This window comes from Protopterus annectens, chromosome 7.part0 (genome assembly GCF_019279795.1).
Source record: "Protopterus annectens isolate FY-2018-M chromosome 7.part0, PAN1.0, whole genome shotgun sequence".
NCBI lineage: Eukaryota > Metazoa > Chordata > Ceratodontiformes > Protopteridae > Protopterus > Protopterus annectens.
This window is the reverse complement of record NC_056739.1, coordinates 1,498,552,969-1,498,573,587: the sequence shown is the minus strand read 5'-3', so window position 1 is coordinate 1,498,573,587 and position 20,619 is coordinate 1,498,552,969. Positions and strand designations below refer to the sequence as shown.

Below are 20,619 nucleotides of genomic sequence, written 5' to 3'. Positions count from 1 at the left end.
GTTGAGTGTATCTTTTGTAGTTATGATTATTTTTGTTTGTTTCTCATATGTATAAACCATATTCATCTTCTGGCAACTGAATAATGAATTTATAAACTTTTTGTAAAATTATAATCCATAATGAAAAAAAGTTAATTTCCATCACTCTAACAACCCTTAGCCCCCACCACATCTCCTGGAAAAATAATCTTAATAATTTTAAGATACAATTCAGGTATCATAGTACATTTTTAAAAAAAATCATATAATTGAAAAATAAACTGCTTCAAAGTTGAAAAATAAATGTCACTTTATTCCAAAATAGTATTCAGAAATATATGAAATAATTGTAATAATATTAAGATAAAGATTATGGGCAGGTATACATGTAAATTGAAATCTGCAGTTTATCTAATTATATGTAAATCTTGTACTTTTTTATGTTGCCATACCACAAAAAATTATATAGAAGAATGCATGAGCACAGGTATGCAGTATCTACAAGGGATGATAAAAATGCACTTAGCAACCATTACAAGAAAAGCAAGTGCACAATAGATTTCAATTTTGTGGTTTTACATCAAATAGAACCCCGACAAAGGTTGTTTAATGTTGAAAAAGAGCTAAGTTGGAGGGAATAATTGTGGCATGTTAAGTTAAATGCTTACCATTTACCTGGAATAAACAACAGAGAGGAATTTACTGTATATTTGAAAAGGAAAGGGTTAAAAAATATTTTTTATTTATTTATTTATTTTACAGTTTGTTTACCGGAATAGTCCATTGGGCCAAGAAGAGCCCATTTTCAATGGAGTCCCGGGGAGAAAAGCTCCGTGAACAGCAATATAATATGAAGACAATGCATTTACATTTATGTAATACTGTTGAAGAATGATGGCATTACATAACATGATAAAAAGTGTATGATTGCAGTGAAAATTCAGTTAAAAAATTACAAACACACACACATACACATACACACAAACACACATAAATAGGTCAATTAAAATAAGAAAAAGCCATTGGTGCATATTCCTGTTAAATTTGTTAGAATGTGAAACAACACAGGGTAGGCATTATAGTTTTACATGAAATCTTAGCAGATTTAAAGTAGGTTGAGGGATAAGAAGTGTTAATTGTTGAATATAAGAAGGGTGGGACAATAAGAAAAAGAAAGAGAAAAAAAACAGAGCAAGAGTAGGAGTAAATGACAGAAATGAAGATGGTGGTAGTCAGAGAAGCTCCATATGATGAAGAGAAGAGAGAAGTAAAGGAGTGTGAGAAGTGGGAAAGAAACAGGCAAGTCATGTGGAATGAGAGCAGGAACATTCCCAGAGGGTTTTGAGATGGGAATGAAGCAGGGTCTTAAAGGTAGAGTGGTTGTCTGTAGTATGAATAAGAGGTGGCAGGGAGTTCCAGAGGTGAGCTAGGGAAAAGGATAGTAGGTGTTTGCCTAGAGGATGAGCATGCTTGTGCAGTTCAAGAAAATTCTGGTTATTGGATCTTAGAAGTCTGTTGGGTAGGTCCATTTTGAAGGAGGAGGCAAGGGAGGGGCAGATGGAGGCATTAAAGATGAGTTTATGGGCATGAGTAAGTTGTATATAGGTAAGATGGTTGGGAAGTTTGAGCCAATTTAGTGTGTGAAGGACATTGCAGTGATGGGAGGAGGATTTATAGCCGGTAGCAAATTTAGAAATTTTATTATAAGAGGAGGATAGCTTTGTTTTTTAGAGAAGACTGAAGGTTGGTAAGACGTGGGGCTCTATATAGGAGAAAAGGAATGAGGAAGGTGTTGGAAAGTACAAGTTTAGTAGTGGGAGTGATATAGCGGTTATGGAGGTAGAGCATGCCTAGATTTTGGTGGGCTTTCTTTATATATTAGTTAGTAGATGGGTATCAAATTTTAACTGTTCACCAGAAAGGACTCATAGAAGCTTTGCATGGGAGGCTACCTTGAGAGAAGTATTGTTTTAGCTAGTAATGGAGAAGGAGTTATTGTCTATGATGGTACTTTTTGAAGGGAAAAAATAACATAATTTTAGTTTTTGATGCGTTGAGTGATAGGTGGTTGTCTATCATCCAATATTTGGTATAAGAGAAAGCATCATGAATTAGTTTTAAGAGAATGGAGGTGGAAGTGGTGGAGCAGATGATTGTAGAGTCATCTGCGTATTGAATCAGTTTAGCACTATGAATGTTCTGGTGGAAGTCATTTATGAAAATGTTGAACAGTATGAGACCCAATATGGAACCCTGGGGTATGCCTATAGGTGTATTAAGGAAGAAGGAGGTGGCTTTTTTTTCATTTGACAGCTTGTTGTCTGTCAGAGAGGTAACTAGAAAACCAGTTGACAGAAGAGTGGGACAGATTTAGATTAGAGAGTTTAGATAGGAGAACGTTACGGGAGATAGTGTCAAAGGCCTTGGATAAGTCCAGAAGCAGGGTGGACACTAGACAGCTGGAATCTTGGGCTTTGTTGACGGTTTTGCGGAGGGAGAGGAGAGCAGTTGTGGTACTGTGGCCAGGTCTAAAACCATGTTGTGTGGGGGTAAGTAGGTGGCTGTCTGTGAGGGAGGGTAGAAGTTAAAGGTGGATACACTTTTCTAGAACTTTTGAAATAGGGGTTAAGATAGCAATTGGCTGGAAATTGGGAATGTTGTTGTTATTACCTCCTTTGTGAAAGGGAATGATATAGGCCTTTTTCCAGAGTAGGGGTAGATAGTTTTCTTGGACTGAATGGTTTATTAGACTGGAGATGGGAAAGGAGATGGCATCAGCAGCAATTTTGAGGAAGAAGGAAGGAAGGTCATCAGGGACACTTGAGCATGGTTTCAGTTTCTGAAGTAGTTTTTTATGGTGGCAATGGGAATGGGTTTAATAGTGAAGGAAGGAGGTTGGGAGGTGGTAGTGTTAGGGGAAGGAGAGATAGTAGGAGGTGGAAATGAAGCTTTGTTGTGGAAAGAAGTAGTTAGTTTGGCTATAGAATAATAAAGAAGGAGTTACACTGACTGGCAAAGGAGAGGTCTGGGACATTTGGGTCAGGGCAGGGGCTGTCTCTTTTGCCAGGATTGAAGAGGGTGGAGATGCCATTCCAGAATTTGTTGGGGTTGGTCTTGTGGTTATTTTGAAGGGTGGAGAAATAGGATTTGTGGTTGGCTGCAATAAGTTTTTTTTTTACTTTGTTGCATAGTAGCTTGTATTCAGTCAGGGTGGTATGGGTTTTATTTTTCTGGTAGTGTTTCCAGGCTTTGTCACGGAGATGCATAATGGTTGTAGCTTCTTTGCTTAACCATGGGACAGTTTTATTTTTAATTCTTTTGGTTATGGAGGGAGCAAGGATATTTAACAGGTCTAAGAACATAGTATTAAAGTAGGCTACTGCATTATCTAGGGGAAAGGGTTTTTGAGGACTCCAGTTTGTGTGTTTTAGAGAGCTGGAGAAAGTTTCAGGGTTGAAGTTTTTGAGAGAGTGGGAGGAGATATAAGTGTGGGATAGTTTTAAGGAGGAGGGAAGGTGACAAGCAAAAGAGGGAAGATGATCGCTAAGACTGTCAGGTAGGATGCCGCTGTCAGAAATGTATTTGGGGTGGGAAACAAGAATCCAGTTAAGAGTAGTACCAGAGGAGAAGTGTTTTGAGGGCCTGGTAGTAGAGTTTATTAGTTGTGAGAAGTTGTATAAATTTATGTTGTGTGGAGAAGTAGGAGATTGAATATCGGTCCAATTAATATTAACGTCACCAAGGTGTATGGTCTCTTTGGTAATGTTAGAGGAGAACCAGGAGAGGATATCCTTAAGAATAGGGATATTGACTCCTGGGGGAATGTAAAGAGTGGCTATACATATTTGTTTGTTTCTATTCATCTGGAGGAGAGCCAGGGTTAGTTCGGCATTGGTGAATTGAGGTATGGGTTTGGTGAAGGGAGTAACTGTAAGGTAGGAGAGTAGAGAAGAGCTACTCCACCACCTTTTCTGAGGATCCTGTCATTTCTAGTTATATTGTAGGTGAGGGGAGTGATTTCAGGATCTTTTATGTGTGAATTTAACCAGGTTTCAGTAACATAACAGATAGGATATCTGGATGATTATGCTGGAGCCAGTCATGGAAGTTTGGAATCTTGTTACATAAGCTTCAAGCATTCAAAATAGTGAAAAGGAGGGATTTGCAGGATAAGGGGAAAAAGGGAAGGGATGAGTTTGAATGAAGAGAGGCAGAGGGACCAGAGTTTGGGTGAATATCACCAGAGAGAAGGTTGGTAATAAGTTGATGGATATGGGAAAAGAGGAATTTAGAGTGCTTACTGTTCTGTTTTAGAGTTGGGTGTTGTGTTATAGTAGTGTTGTTAGGGATTGGGGATGAGAGGCAGTGACCAGGAATGAGTTTATAAGGGAATAGGAGGTTTGCTGTTGAAGAAATAGAGATGAGGGTATATAGTGGTTGTGGGGTGTTTAACATATGTGGGGTATGTAGAAGTTATGTGAAAGAAGGGAGGGTGATTAGAATTTGGAGGACTGGTGAGAAGGTGAAGGTAGGTTAGGAAGAGAAGACAAGGAAGGAGTACAAAGGAGGTGGGTTTTAGAAGCATAATGGTGTTTGAGTATTGTGGCATTGGGGAAATTATAGTACAGTGGAGAGCAGAATGGCTATGGGATTAGTCAAGCTAGTTCTAAAGTGGAAGATAGCTAAGGAGAGAAGGGGGAGGGAATAGCTAGTAATTTGTATTGGGAGGGGTTAGTTGTAATTACTATAGCAGATTGGGTGGTTTGAACTCCGGTGGGTGTGGTTTGGTTAGGTTTAAATTACAGGTACTGAGGGGCAGGTAGTATATGGGGGCATGGAGGGGATTGGAGTGACCCGAGTGTAGCAAGGGTGAACAGAGGAGGATGAGCTAAGATCCAAGCATGTTTGTGTTTAAGAAAAACAATCAGAATTGACCCATAACTGCTGTGAAGCTGTAAGTCATTTCTTAACTATTTATCAGATGGAAAAACAGGATAACCTTGTATCTGTAGGCTACTATGCTCTCAATTAAATTAACAAACACATTGATCAATGAGTCAGTGGTTTTACTTAATTATGTAAGTATTTAAACACAGTTGAAATGTTATTTTATTCAGTGTGAAAAAGAACTGTGGAACAAGACAAAAGCACTATCTGAATACTATTTTGGAATAATGTAACATTTGATTTTCAACTTTAAAGATTTTTTTTTACCTTTTGTTGTTTGGGTTACAGCTTTCACTGCTTTTGTAGTCATTAAAAAATGAATTGCAATTTGCCAATTAGAAATTCATAATTGCCTTGGATGGGATGATTTCAGTGTTCTAAAATATTCCCCTTTGTGGTTATACTTGCTAGAACCATCATCTTAGCTAGTTGTGGCATACTATGTTCCCTACACATAATCCATATAGCGCAGTTTCTCTATTGATAGAAATGTAACTATATTTAATAAAACTGAAATGTCTTTCTTCAATTTTTCTACAATTTTGCTCATAAAAAATAAAATTGTAGTTCTAGTGAAATTAATTACTTTAGCTAAAGCTTAATTTTCTTAAATAAATTAGATTTTTTCCTGATGCTTTTTGAAAAAAATCTAATTCTTAATCCTTATATCTATTTTAACTAATATAACAAACATAACTGAACTGGATGGATTTTTTTTTTCTTTTACTGCATTTAATTTTAATATGTCAATAGAAGATTCACAACCTTATCTAATCATTGTTCTTTAAAAAGCTTTGGAAATAATATTAAAGGGGGCCCAAACTTCTAATGGACAGAGAGAGAAAAAGAGAGCTTAAGCAAGTGAGTGGGACAGAGTGCTGACAGCAACATGCAGTCCATTATCAAGTATTCATTGAACAATGTGAAGTACGAACCTCTTACTGTCTAGCAATATTGACTGACTTTAGTTCTTCTGTGATTTACCAGAAAATCAGTCATTCCATGAAGAACAGGGCAGCATTATAAGGCAAAATCAGGGACAGTAAAAGTGTGTGTGTGTGTGTGTGTGTGTGTGTGTGTGTGTGTGTGTGTGTGTGTGTGTGTGTGTGTGTGTGTGTGTGTGTGTGTGCTTGTGTGTGTGTGTTTCCATGCATATGAGTATGTCAGTCTGTCTGCACTTCTGAATAGCTGTGTTTTTTTGTATTTAGAGAGCACACCACCAGGGACAATATCAAGCAGTTTATGTTTCATTTACATCCCCCGCAAAAATCTGATAAATAAGCTCTAAGTGTATTTGCCTCCCCTTAGTTTTTATTGGGTAGAATAGTAAGCTTAATTACCTATAGCTTTAGTCTTTCTCCTTATAGCTGTTGCTAGTGTATAATACTAAGAATAACAAAACTACCCTATTGCTGTTTTGTGATTACTGCAGTCCATTATGTTTTCCTCAGACTGTTGTTTACAAATAAGTAAAATCTACTTGCTTTAAAAATAAAAATCACCATGGGACTACAGTTCCTTTAACTTCCTACCTACCTTCAACCCAGACCATTTTGTTGATTATTTTTTCTGCTCACAAGCACACTGATTGGCTCTACCCACTCCATTTGCTCTCTTGTCACTCTCCACTCCCCTACCCTACCCCCAATTCCCAAACACCTCTCCTGTGCCTACACTTATTCCCAAATAGCCACTCCCCCAAGTAAAGCAATCCTATCACAGCTAAGATAAATCTAAATTTATATAATTTCAGTTATCCATTGAAACTGTATCATACTAACTCCCATATATCACACTCCACTTGCTTAACTACCTGCTACTTTATTACATCTTTTAGTGTAATAAGTTATAAGCAGACAGAAAATACATTTAAATCCCCCACACATCAAAACACAATTACAACTAACAATTATTCCTACCCATCCATAACAGTATTACCTTTACGTAGACATATCTTTAACATTAGTAGTAAGCAATATGATAACTTTATACCCATCAATAATGTTATTTCTATTACAGCTCACATAACCTCTTACCATACAGAATTTAACAACACACTATCTACATATACTAACCCCTTCCCAGACCCATTACAATTAAAACATACAAATTTAATAATACACCAACTATGTATAGTCCAACAAAAAAAAAAACATGCACCATTTACCTTACTCACACAACAATTTTACCCTAATGTTACACAGAAATACGGTAAGTTTATATCAAAATACTTAAAAGTAACAGTTCACATTGCATCACAGCTTGTACTTAGTTGTGACTTTCACCCCAGCCCTGGCTCCCAAACAAATCCAACCCATCAAGATCTTTACACCTCAACCCATCCCAAACAACTGTTGACTCTCTCCAGAAAAGGTACAGACTTCCTACTACTTGATATAAATCTCAAAAGCATCATGAACAAAGTTCAAGATCTGCAAGCCACCCTTGCTCTATATAGTCCAGATATAGCCCTTACAACAGAAACCTGGCTAAACCCAGACATCTCTTACAAAGAAATACTTCCCCCAGAATACAACATACATAGGCTAGATAGACAAAAGGAAAGAGGTGGTGGTATCACCTGTCTATACAAAAACAATCTCAGTTTAGAAACTCCAGACCTAACCATCCCAAACTTTAACAACAACAAAATACTGTTTACCAAACTAACAATTAATCCAAAGAAACATCTGAAAATAGTGGGAGCCAACATCCTACCTGGAACTACTCTAGAACACATCATGTATTGGACAGCAACATCACTCCCACAGAAAACAATTATAATGGGGGATTTTAATGTGGACTGGCTGTACTGCAGCTCTCAAAAACCCTCTGACCAGATTAATCTACATGGTTTCCTCACAAACAATCCAAACTTGTATTATAGGTTCATAGGTTCATAGGTAGGTACTAGGCTATCTGCCCGAGGGCATTTATAAGCCTAGCCAGAGTGTGTTGGCTTTTGTTGCCCGATTGATTAATTAACTGATCCTCTGTCAAGCAGAGCCAATGAAGTGATCCCAGCGGTGTATTTTCTGTTACCCATCCACTCGTCAAGGTTTCTCTTGAAGAGTGTTTGTGAGGGGCTCTGCCTAATGTAGTTTGGAATTTTGTTCCAAAGCATGGGGAGTCTCTGTGACAGGAATCTATCCCACCAGCATGTTCTATTTATTGTTGTGGTGAGGTTTAGCTCACTAGAGTTCGTGGCTCGCAGTGACTTGGATTTCTTTAGGTGGAGCATATCCATCAATTCTGAGTTGGACATGGCTTTGTAAGTCAGGCAGAGATCACCTCTGAGCAAGCGATATGCCACTGAGTACAACCGGAATTTTTTCAGTCGGGCTGCATAGGACATATGTTTGAGGCCAGTAATCCTCTTGATGAGGTACTTTTGTGGTCTTCCCAGTTGTTGGAAGTGTCTTGTGAGGTAGATCCCAAATGGGGCATTGTACTCTATGATGGGTCTGATGAGTGATGAGTAGAGGGGCACTATAACCTCTTTATTTCCAGATGCGGACCCTTTAGTAATTAGATGGGCCACATAGAAGGATTTCCTAATGACTTTGGCAATATGATTGTCAAAAGAGAGATTACTCTCTACCTGGGTCCCCAGCTCTCTTATTACCTCTTTTGTATTAAGGAGGCTGCCACCTATGTGGTAATTCATGGGTGTTTTGTTTTTCCCAAACAAGATGACTATGCATTTTTTGGCATTTAGTTTGAGGCCATGACTTTGACACAAGGTGTCCGTTTCAGTAAGGCCCTTTTGAAAGATGTCCTTGTCAGCCAGAGAGTCAGTTATGGCTCCCAGTTTGCAGTCATCGGTGAACTTGGTTAGCCATAATCCTCCTGTGTTTGCCTATACTTCTGAGAAGTATATGCCGAGCAGTAGGAGTCCCAGGACTGACCCTTGCGGGACACCACTTGTGACTGGTTTAGAGTCGGACCTGGAGCCCGCTATTCTTACCATGTGAATTTTGTCTGTAAGGCAGTTGGCAACCCATCTCATGATGTAGGGGTTTATGTTCAGGCTGGTGAGTTTTTCTGTAATACCCGAGTGGGGAATGGTGTTGAAAGCCTTGGCAAGGTCAAGGTAGGCTGTGTGAACCACCTTTCCCTCATCTATGGCCTTAGTGACTGTCTCAAAGAAGTCAACCAGGTTTAGTAGGCATGATCTTCCCTTAACAAAGCCAAACTGGGATGGGTCAAGTGTTTGGAGGTTCCCAATGTCTTTGCTAATGAGTTCCATGATGATGCACTCCATAGCCTTGCAGACCAGGCTAGTCAGGCTTATGGGGAGATAGTCACCAGGGTCAGTTGTGGCCCTTCCTTTGTGGAGAGCAATAACTGTTGCTGTGCACCATTCTATGGGCATGTAGCCTATGGGGAGGCTGAGGTTGAACAGCGTGTTTAGGTGGGGGGGTTAGTTTGTTCTGTAGTTTGTGCAAGACGCAGCCTGAGACAGCATCTGGCCCCATTGATGCTGTGTTTTTGGCTTTTGAAAGGGCTGTTTTCCCATGTGCATCTGTGATTTCCAGGACACTACACTTTTCAGGTATTGTTGTGGGCCCTTTTGGGGGTGAGAGGGGGGTGAAGTTTGCACTGAATCTATCTGCCAGGATGTTGGCAATATCAGTAGGTTCAGTATATTTTGTGCTATTTTGCACTAGTTCAGTGCATATCTGTGAGTTGCCACTTAGATTCTTAACATAGCTAAAGAAGGCTTTGTGGTTATCTTTTGAATCCTTGGCTATTTTTTTTTCGAAGTTAGCCTTGGATGATTTTATGAGGGACCTTAGTTTCTTACTGATACTGATCAGGGATGTCTTTCCTTCTTTGGATTTGCTTTTTTTCTGAACTAGTTTCCTCCTTCTATTGTATAGCCTGTTTATGGCAGGGGTCCACCAAACTGGTTTCTTCTCTTAGAGGAGTGAGTCTTGGTTTTGCTAGGGATGGCACAATCCATGCATCCTTGTAGGTGCTCATAGAGTGCATTTGTAAAGGTTTCTGCATCTTGGGCAGTGTTATCCTTTAGCGTGGGGGCTGTGAAACTTACCACCTCTTTCTTAAGTAAAGGTGAAGTTTGCTTTAGAAAAGATTTTTACTGTGGTTTCCTTAGCTGGGGGTGGTGGTGGGGTGTAGACATCCAGAGTGATTAGTTTATGGTCTGATCTAACGAGTGACAGGTTGACCTCTGGTGTGGAACACCTGTCGCCCATGTTGGTGATGACCAGGTCTAATATGTTTTCACCTCTTGTAGGGGAGTTTACCAGCTGATCCATGGCTTTTGAGCTGATTAATTCCAGGAAGCGTTGAGCCTGGGAGTTTGTACTTGAGTAGTTTTCCCAGTTAATGGTAGGGTAAATTGAAACCGCCCAATATCAGGGTGTTCGGTAGGACCTTCATGTTTTCCAGTGTCTCCAGAAAGGTGGAGTGGTGGTCCTGGGTCATGGAGGGTGATCTGTAGCAGGCCACAATTTGCATTGCAGATTTGCCTGATGTTAGTTGCACATGGATGATCTCAGAGGTATCATGCTGCACCACTAACCTGGAGGTATAGGTATCCTTGATGAATATGGATGCACCCCCTCCTTTTATGTTTCAGTCCATGTTCTGTGGCCAAAATGTGTGGTTTGAGTTATAGCCTGGTAGTGCTGGGGTGCTCTCTGGAACCTTGATCCAGGTTTCAGTTACTGCACAGATGTCAATGTTCTCCATACTGAGGAGTGCTTCGAGCGCGTCCATTTTGAGATTTAAACTCCTGGCGTTGAGTAGCATAACCCTGAGTTTTTTGTTAATTGTGCTGTTCACGGAGGTGGGTTTGACTTTTAAGCCTTGCCTAAAAAAGGCACTATGGGGGCAGCAAGAGCCTTGGCCAGTATTTGAAAGCCTAGATGTTATAGGTGCAAGCTGTCTCTTGCGAAGCAACTAGGCTTGTCAAGCATGTCATCCCTACCCTTTAGGGTAGATAAAACATCAAATAAACACTCAGTCCTGGACTGGATCCTTGCAAACAGGCCAAATTTATCCCTACACTCTGACTGCCTCCAAAACAGCCTCAATGACCATATTCCAACTTACATTTTCTGACACCAAATACATCCACATAAACTCACCACCTACCACTAAATCAGAGATAAGAAAAAATGATCCCCCAGGACTTCATAATTAGTTTAAAAATGCAGCTGGGCACCACTCAAAGATCTCCCTTTAGATTCTGCAGTTGAATAATTTAACTCAACCTTCCTCAATATCCTAAACATCTTGCCCCCCCCCCCTAAAAAGGATAACATCCAGTTATGCTCCCTGGCTAACTAAAGGAAACAAGATTGCTTTTAAAAACTAAAGATAAGTCCTGGCTCAATAATGGCTCAACAACAAAACTACAACTAACAAACAAACATATCTAGAACTATGAAATAAAGCTAAAAAATATATTATACAGGACAAAATAAATTACTGTAGCAATGTCCATTCAAAAAAAAAAATCAAACAAACCCACAATAATGATGGGCTGCCATCAAAACATCCTACAGCCAGGACAAACTAGTACTACTTCGCCAACACTAACCAATATTAAAGCCAACATAACCTCAAAATTTAACAGATACTTCACTGAATCCATACTAGCCCTTACAAACGATAATTGTTCTTCCCCTTCCAGACTCACATGATACCCACACGATCCCAATAACTTCTCTTTCCAGCCTGTCCCAATAAACACAATAATTAAATATCTCAAAAAGCTTAAACCTACTACACTTGCTGTCAACTATCTACTTGCTGAATATATAAAAGTCACTGCAGAAGCAATATCCTATCCACTATCCATATTAGTAAATTAATCCATCTCAGAACAAGTCCCTAAAATTTGGAAAGTATCACATATTGTCCCACTACATCAAGATGGAAACTCAACAGAATTATCAAATTACCGACCAATATCTATACTACCATCATTATTAAAAATACTGCAGAGGTACATCCATTAACAAATCTTTAAATATCTAACAACCAACATTTTCTAACACTCAGCATGGTTTCCATCCTAATCATAGCACTACCAGAACCCTTGTTAACTTTATTAACATTATTAGCAACCATCGCAATGGTGCCCCCTGCCCTGAAAACCACAGTGAAAAACTTCTCTAAAGCAAATTTCACACTCCTCAAAACTGAGGTGGAATCCTTCAAAGCCCCCGTGCCTGTGGAAAATACAGCCCAGACTGCAGAATCCTTTATAAACGCATTCTATGAACACCTTCAGGAATGCATGGATCATGCAGTCCCAAATAAAACCAAGAACCAATCCTCCAAAGGCAGACGTCCTGTCTGGTGGACCCCAGCCATAAACAAACTATACAATAGAAGGAGGAAGCTACTACATGATAGAGCAAAATCCCAAAAAGGGAAGGCATCTCTGATTAGTATTAGCAAAAAACTATGGGCACTCATAAAATCGTCTAAGGCCAGCTTCGAGAGAAAAATTGCACAGGACACTAAGGATAATCACAAGGCATTGTTTACTTATGTTAGGAACCTGGGTGGGAATTCCCAGATATGCTCAGAATTAGTCCAAAACGACAAAAAATACACCGAACCCACAGACATTGCCAACATCCTAGCTGACAGGTTCAGCGCAGCCCCCCCCCCCCCGCACCAAAAGGGAAAATATCTATCCCAGCAGAGTGCTGCCCCCCTGACATCTCAGATGCTCAGGTAAGAGCTGCCCTCTCCAAAGCAAAAAACACAGCATCAATGGGACCAGATGGTGTCCCAGGCTGCGTCCTACATGAACTCCAAGAAGAGCTAAACCCAAACATAAAACTACTGTTCAATCTCAGCCTTACTACAGGATATGTACCCAAAGAGTGGCGTACAGCAACAGTGGTCCCTCTCCACAAAGGTGGTGCCTCAACGGATCCTGGAAACTATCGCCCCATAAGCCTGACCAGCTTGGTCTGCAAAGCTATGGAAAGGATCATCATGAACCTCATAAATAAAGATATCGGGGACCTACAGACACTGGATCCTACCCAGTTTGGCTTTGTTAAGGGCAGATCCTGCCTCTTAAACCTGGTTGATTTCTTTGAAACAGTCACCAAGGCCATTGATGAGGGGAAGGTGGTCCACACAGCCTACCTGGACCTTGCAAAAGCCTTCAATACAATACCCCACTCGGGCATTATAGATAAGCTCACCAGCTTAAATATAAACCCTTATGTCACTAGATGGGTTGCAAACTGGCTCAAGGACAGAACCCACATGGTTAGAAATGCTGGAGCCATGTCAGACTCCAAACCAGTTACAAGTGGCATCCCACAAGGCTCAGTCCTGGGACCTCTCTTGTTTGGTATATATTTCTCAGAGGTACAGGCCAACATGGAAGGACTGTGGTTGACCAAGTTCACAGATGACTGCAAACTGGGCGCCATAATCGACTCTCCAGCCGACACAAGCATCCTCCAAAAGGGCCTCATAGAAACAGACAACTGGTGCCAGAGCCATGGCCTCAAGCTAAATGTCAAAACGTGTATAGTCATCCCCTTTGGCAAAAACAAAGTGCCCACAAATTACCACATATGTGGTAATCCATTAAGTACAGAAGAAGTAATTAGGGACCTGGGGACCCAAGTTGATAGCAATCTCTAATTTGACAACCACGTGGCCAAAGTGGTTAGAAAAACATTTTATATAGCCCACCTAATCATGAAGGGATTCACATCTAGATCAGGGGAGGTCATCGTGCCTCTTTACTCATCCCTCATCAGGCCCATAATTGAGTACAATGCCCCTTTTGGGATGTACCTTACCAGACACCTGCAGCAACTGGAAAGACCCCAAAAGTACCTCACCAAGAGGATCAAAGGTCTCAAACAGATGCCATATGCTGCCCGGTTAAAGAAACTCCAGCTCTACTCAGTGGCATACCGCCTGCTCAGAGGCGATCTGTGCCTGACATATAAAGCCATGTCCAACCTGGAATTAATGGACATGCTGCACCTCAGAAAATCCAAATCCCATCGAGCTAGGCGCTCAGGATACTTGAACCACAGCACTGAAATAAATAGGACATGCTGGAGGGACAGATTCATAACCCAGAGGCTCCCTTCATTCTGGAATAAAATCCCAGTCCAGGTTAGGCAGAGTCCCTCACTGACTCTCTTCAAGAGGAATCTTGATGAGTGGATGGGAGCTCATAGGTTTACCCCGGGTATCACTTCTGTGTCACTGTTAGACAGAGGCACAGTATACTAACCTCAAAAAAGGGCATAGTAAAATTAATTTAAAATGGGTGGCGAAAGCCAAACACACTCTGGCTAGGCTTATAAATGCCCTAGGGCAGATAGCCTAGTATAAACCTATGAACCTATGAACCTATGGCAATTTAGTTTCCTCTATCTTTCTTGATCTATCCAAAGCTTTTCATACTGTCTCCCATTCTAAACTCTTAGCTACACTCTCAGAACTTAAACTTAGCCATTCTGCATGTACTAGACTCCAGCAATATCTAACTGGATGCCAGCAAGCTGGAAAATGGGAACAAAATCTCTCTTCCTTACTGCCTGTAACCTTGGGAGATCCACAGGGATCTATTCTGGGCCCTCTCCTTTTTATTATCTTTACTAACAATCTTCATACTGCCATCCCATTTGCCTCTGTAGTTCAATATGTGGATGATTCCACCCTGATTTGTGCCACCCCAACAATACAAAATCTCCAAAACAATCACCCAGCAGTCATTTAATGCTGTGTAATCTTAGCTAAACAATGCACAGCGTATACCCTACCAAAACAAAACTCATGCTCTTCTATCCAACTAGAGCTGCAGACACCCACCCACCTTTCAATATCTCATCATTAAACAATACTATTATTTCTCCAGTTTCCCAAACAAAATTACTTGGAGCGGTCATTGACTGTAATATAAAATTTGACATACTCATATCACAGACCATAGAAAAAGTTCACAAAAAACTAGGAACCCTGTACAGAAATCAACACTTTCGAGATAAATCCTCAAAGGCCACTATAGCAAGAGCCCATCTTATCTCTATGCTACCATACAACTCACAAATTCTAAAAAACATTAAGAAATCTGACCTAGCAAAATTCAAAATTTGCTATAATAAAATTGCAAATTTTGCCACAGTAACAAATGTCAAATCCTATCATTGCTTGGCTTTAAAACAGCTATGCTGGTTTGAACTACCAAATCTACTTGCTTATAATCAACTCACCTTCGCCCATTGAGTACTAACTCAGCCAGAAAAAATACCAGTATTTCAAAATCTACTAACAAAGTAGTCCAATAGCAGGCTATTGTGTTCCAGTAACAAATCCTTCCTGAAGATATGCAAACCTAACAATGCAGCTATAGTTTACCTTTACTCCAACTGCATAGCCAAAACTTGAAATTCCCTACCATTAAATATCAAAACAACTACTAATAGTAAAAAAAATAAAATAAAAAATGGTCAGGCAGTCAGTGTATATAAAAACAAAAACTTTAATAAAATAAAATAATACAAAAGATAAGCACTTTTGCACTCACATATGGTACATCATCAGATCTTTTTTACAGCTTCAGCTACTGGAAATGATAAAATCAAAGGAGAGGGGCCGATTGACAAGCTGGAACAGAACTATGTGAAAGAGACAACAACTCTGGTCAGCTGGAACTGGGACTTGCAGTTTGCAACAAAATTTGGAAGACTTGATTCTTAATCTTTCTGAAAGTGTTCTGACTGAAGAGCAATTAAAGGTACTGAGCTATAGGCTATCCTTTATTCCCGCAGGAAACTCTAAATTAAATGATGTTTTGACTGACCTTAGGATGTTCAACCTGTGAATCCACCTCTTTTTGAGGCATTCTATAAATTATGTGAGGATGATATTTATGATTATTTTACCTGTAGACATGGAAAATGTTTTAATGGCATTAACCAACAAGAGTTCTCTGCTTTATTAGAACTAATAGGATTTGATGATATTTGTTTCCACTCCGCTGATAAGGGGGGCAGAATAATTTTTATGGATTCCTCACATTATATAAATGCCATGGCAGCAATGCTTAGTGATTGTGATACATATGTTCAGTGTACTAAAGCTGAAGGTTATGAAATTAGTTGATAGAATACATGTGAGTATTGATAATCTCCTGATGGAGGGAACAACTGATAAGAAGTTGTTTGACTATTTCCTAATAGAGAACCCAGTTATACCTCTGATATACGGACTACTCAAAATTCATAAAAAACCCACTGATCCAGCAATACAACCTACAGTGTCTGGTAGATGCTGGGCTACCCAGCCCCTATCTATATATGTAGAGAAACGTCTTCATCCTATTTTAAATAAAGTAGATGTTATTTTGAGAGACACTAAACATTGTTTTACATAGGCTATATGAATCGCCTAATAACTATTCTGATGCTGGTTTTATGTTTGTAACTATGGATGTTGTCATTGTTCACCTGTATTCCCAGTATGACTGGGACTGAGAATGTTAGACTCTTCCTAGTAAGCATTCTGACTACAATATTAAATCTATTTATCTTATATGTACTCTCTGGGATATTATTCTAGAACATAATGTATTTTTGTTTGCTGACAGGTTTTACATTCAACGTAACGGGGTAGCCATGGGCACCATGTGCACAAGCAGTGATGAGAATATGGTGTTAGCCCAATGGGAATCTGAGCATGTTTTTAATAATAATAACAAGTTTTCTAAGTTTATTCTACATTATGGTCACTTTGTGGATGATATATTTTTTATTTGAGGAGGTACTCTGGAGACACTACATGAATTTGTTCAGTACCTTAGTAACACTACTACGTTTCTCAGTTTTACGTATGAATATTCTGAGAAGCAGATACAATTTTTGGATGTAAATATGGTTAGAACTCTTGATTGTATAGGTACACAACTATATAAGATATCTTGTAAGAAAAACAATGTAGTACATCCCTGCAGTATGCATCCTAAACATGTAAAACAGAATGTTTTGAGAGGTCAGTTTTTTAGATCTGCATGCCTACATACTAAGGATAGTGACATGTATGAGTCTTTTAGCTCTTTAACTGCAGACTTTTGTTAAGCGAGGCTATGATGTAACTGATATAGTCATGGCTTAAAATGACACCATCTCTTTAAGATACTTGCACTAAACCATTTTTTTATGGTACTTTTGAATGTAATGAAAACAGGAACAATGATTCATCTTACTTTGAGAATGTGGCTCGTACTCAAATGGTACTAGTTTTATTTGTAATATTATTAAAAAACATTGGAAGATTGTTATGGCTGATGAAAAAAGTAACATGACATTAGGTGCACAGCCTTCCTTTTCTTTTAGAAATCGTCCATCCATTAAAAAGATGTGCTATAAGCCTAGAACAAAATTACAGTCTGGTCCAAATGTGACCAAGACTGGTATCTTTCCTTATTGAGGTTGCAATGTCTGCAAACATATTAGAACAGATAATAAATTTATGCATCCTGATACGTTGCATAATTTTCATGTTAACATTTTCGGCAACTGTGCCACCTGTGGCAATATGTGACATTTGCCAATCATTTTATGTTGGCAAGATGAATCATTGCTTAAGAGATCGTATTAGGAAACATTTGTATTGTACTAATAAACATGATAATAAAAATAAGAACAAAACAGCAAAGACAAGGCTCCAGCTTCTTATAATGCAGACTGCTTTAATGATACACAAGTGCTTTCACTGAATGCTTCATCAGAACATACAAAAAATAAATAAAGAACAACTTTTTTATCTTTGTAAGGGCCTGTTCTTTAACATAGGTCTCATAGGTACATGGTCAATGGTCACTATTACAATCAGCACTGGTCTTTAAATAAAAAAATCACCTTGTAATAGTTGTCATGTGGTCTATCTAACTATATGCCAGTTATGCAACAAATTCTATGTTGGTAAAACGGATAGACTTTTAAAATATAGATTAAGAGAACACATTTACCATATTAAGAAGAAAAGCACTTTTAATCCCCTTGCCAAGCATGTCTCTGAAGCAAATGAGCAAAGTAAATTCAAATTTATAGTTTTAGGAAGGAATTATGACAGTAAAAGAGGGGGAGATATTAGACATAAGACTGAAGAGATGGAGGCCAATTGGATAATAAGACTTAGAGCAACTGCAGGACATGGTCTGAATGACCATATACCTATGAGACCTGTGTTAAAGAACTGACCCTTACAAAGATAAAAAGTTGTTCTTTATTTATTTTTTGTATGTTCTATCCATACATTTTATGGCATATGTATATGTTTTTACATGGTTTTAATATGTGTTTAATTAATACTATATACTTAATGTGAAGTAATGAACTATGAAGTTATATGACAATGTATTTTTAAATGTTAATGAGTGAGCCATGTGATTTGGTATAAAAGGTGTGGAATTAATGATTATGTTACACCTGATGAAGCATTCAGTGAAAGCGCTTGTGTATCATTAAAGCAGTCTGCATTATAAGAAGCTGGAGCCTTGTCTTTGCTGTTTTGTTCTTATTTGGATCTGTATCAGTTTTCTGCGAAGACACCTGGTTATAGTTGGGCTGTCTTTTGCATGATAATAAAAATGTTCTGTCTAAACATGTTATACATGCAGGCAATAATCATAGTTTTAAATTTATGGCTATTGAACTTTGTAGAACTAGTTTAACAGGTGGTGATATTAGAACATATACTGAATGTATTGAAATTAAGTGGATGACAACCTTACAAGCAACAAAAAGGAAAGGGTTTAAGGAGACCTATTAAACCTATATTGAATTCATATGGTCTGAGGTGTTAATATTTAAAATGAGAGAATTTTGACTTTTTTAGATCTGATGAAGTACCATATGAGAGTATGAAAGCACTTATCTTTTGTATTATTTTATTATATTAAAGTTTTTGTTTTTATATACACTGCCTGACCAGTTTTTATTTTACATTTTTTACTGCATTTTATTCCATTTACCGGTTTTGCTCTTTTTTGTTTGTGTGCTTTAAAAAAAAAACTTCTCAAATCACTGATATCAGAATCTTGGACCTGCTCATGCACAAACCCTGGTTAGGAAATAGATGCCTTAATGCAGCTAAATGAACACAACCTGTTATTCTTGTATTTGAATAGTATACCCCTACTAAGCATATGTATATTTAAGTTGCTTGTTTTCTACCTACAATGACAGTATTGCTATTCTTTGTATCCTATCTAGACTATATGATTGCATCAGTGAAATGTATAACGTGTATTTTCATTTTGTACTTGTATCTGAGATTTGCATCAATATTTGTATCCTGTAAGTTGTGTATGTATCTTACTGTTATTTATAAATGTGGAGCTTTTCTCCCCATGCTTCCGCTGAAAAAGAGCATTTTGTCTAGTCGTACTTTCCTGGTAAACAAATGCAAAATAAAATAAATATATGCTACAGCAAGTCTGAAACATTAGGCAGAAGAACTGTTTCACAGCTAAGATATAAAAAATAAGGATATAATATTAAAAAAAATATATCGTTAAACACAGAGGGAACGCAGTGCAGTCTCTGAATAACAAGCTTTTATTATAAATTTGATAAATATCCAGACAGACAAAAATGCTATATCAACTTGGTGAGCACAATGAGTTAAGCGCTTTCACCTACTGAATGTAGGCTTCCTCAGGAGTTCTGAGGAAGCCTACATTCAGTAGGTGAAAGCGCTTAACTCATTGTGCTCACCAAGTTGATATAGCGTTTTTTTCTGTCTGGACATTTATTAAATTTATAATAAAAGCTTGTTATTCAGAGACTGCACTGCGTTCCCTCTGTGTTTAACGTTGTTACAGGGAAGATAGCGCAGTTGTAGAACTCAATGTTTACTTAGATTAAAAAAAAATACAAAACAGTGTAAGAGATGACTCATTATCTAAGCACAGTAATGCCCTCCAGAGTGTGTGTGTGTGTGTGTGTGTGTGTGTGTGTGTGTGTGTGTGTGTGTGTGTGTGTGTGTGTGTGTGTGTGTGTGTGTATTATTGGGAAAATAACACCCTTTCAGAGACATAGAAGTCCTCTGCTTGCAGTATCAGTCTTCAACATACCCCCGGTTGAGCATTTTTTCTCAGTAACAGATAGTCTGTCTGGCATTATTGCTTTCTTAACATGCATATTAGCACATCCCGTTATACACATATAACTGGCTATGATGATTTTTACTGATTATACTGGGAATAATTGGAGGAATGGTACAGAAGCTACCAGTTGATATTCATATGCATCCTTCTTGCTAATTTAATATAAGTCTGTTTTATCAATGGATGCTTGCATACCTCTCAACCAGATTTTCTGAAAATGTCCAGATTTTTGTCTCATATTTTTGGTCTGATCCTTATAAAATTTGTGGTTTTCTGGCAAATCACTAGAATGCTCTGAGGACTGAAGTCACTAAATAATGGCATACAGTTGAGTTTCAGACTTCAAATCCTTAAGAAAATGTATGTTAATACAAACCCTGTTACTCTAGCAACTTTCTAATTTTGAGGCCTTTGTCATCCATTTTGTCAGGCTTTGTCCAGATTTCTTGCACTAAGAGGTTGAGCGGTATGGAGGCTTGTCAAATGATTTCTAAATTACTCTGAGGTTTGCCAGCCTTGGCATTTTCTTATAATAGTTAAGGAGGTTTTCTTGA

At 38.5% G+C, this 20,619-nt stretch overlaps 1 protein-coding gene across 1 annotated transcript in view; it reads left to right on the top strand.

Annotated features, from left to right (window-relative positions):
• Window positions 1-1,186: 1,186 nt before the first annotated feature.
• Window positions 1,187-20,619, top strand: part of LOC122806175 (putative uncharacterized protein DDB_G0282133) — a 33,161-nt gene continuing 13,728 nt past the window's right edge. The window contains exon 1 of the mRNA XM_044076410.1: window positions 1,187-1,278. Coding sequence (XP_043932345.1) covers window positions 1,187-1,278 — 92 coding nt within the window. The remainder of the gene's footprint in view (window positions 1,279-20,619) is intronic.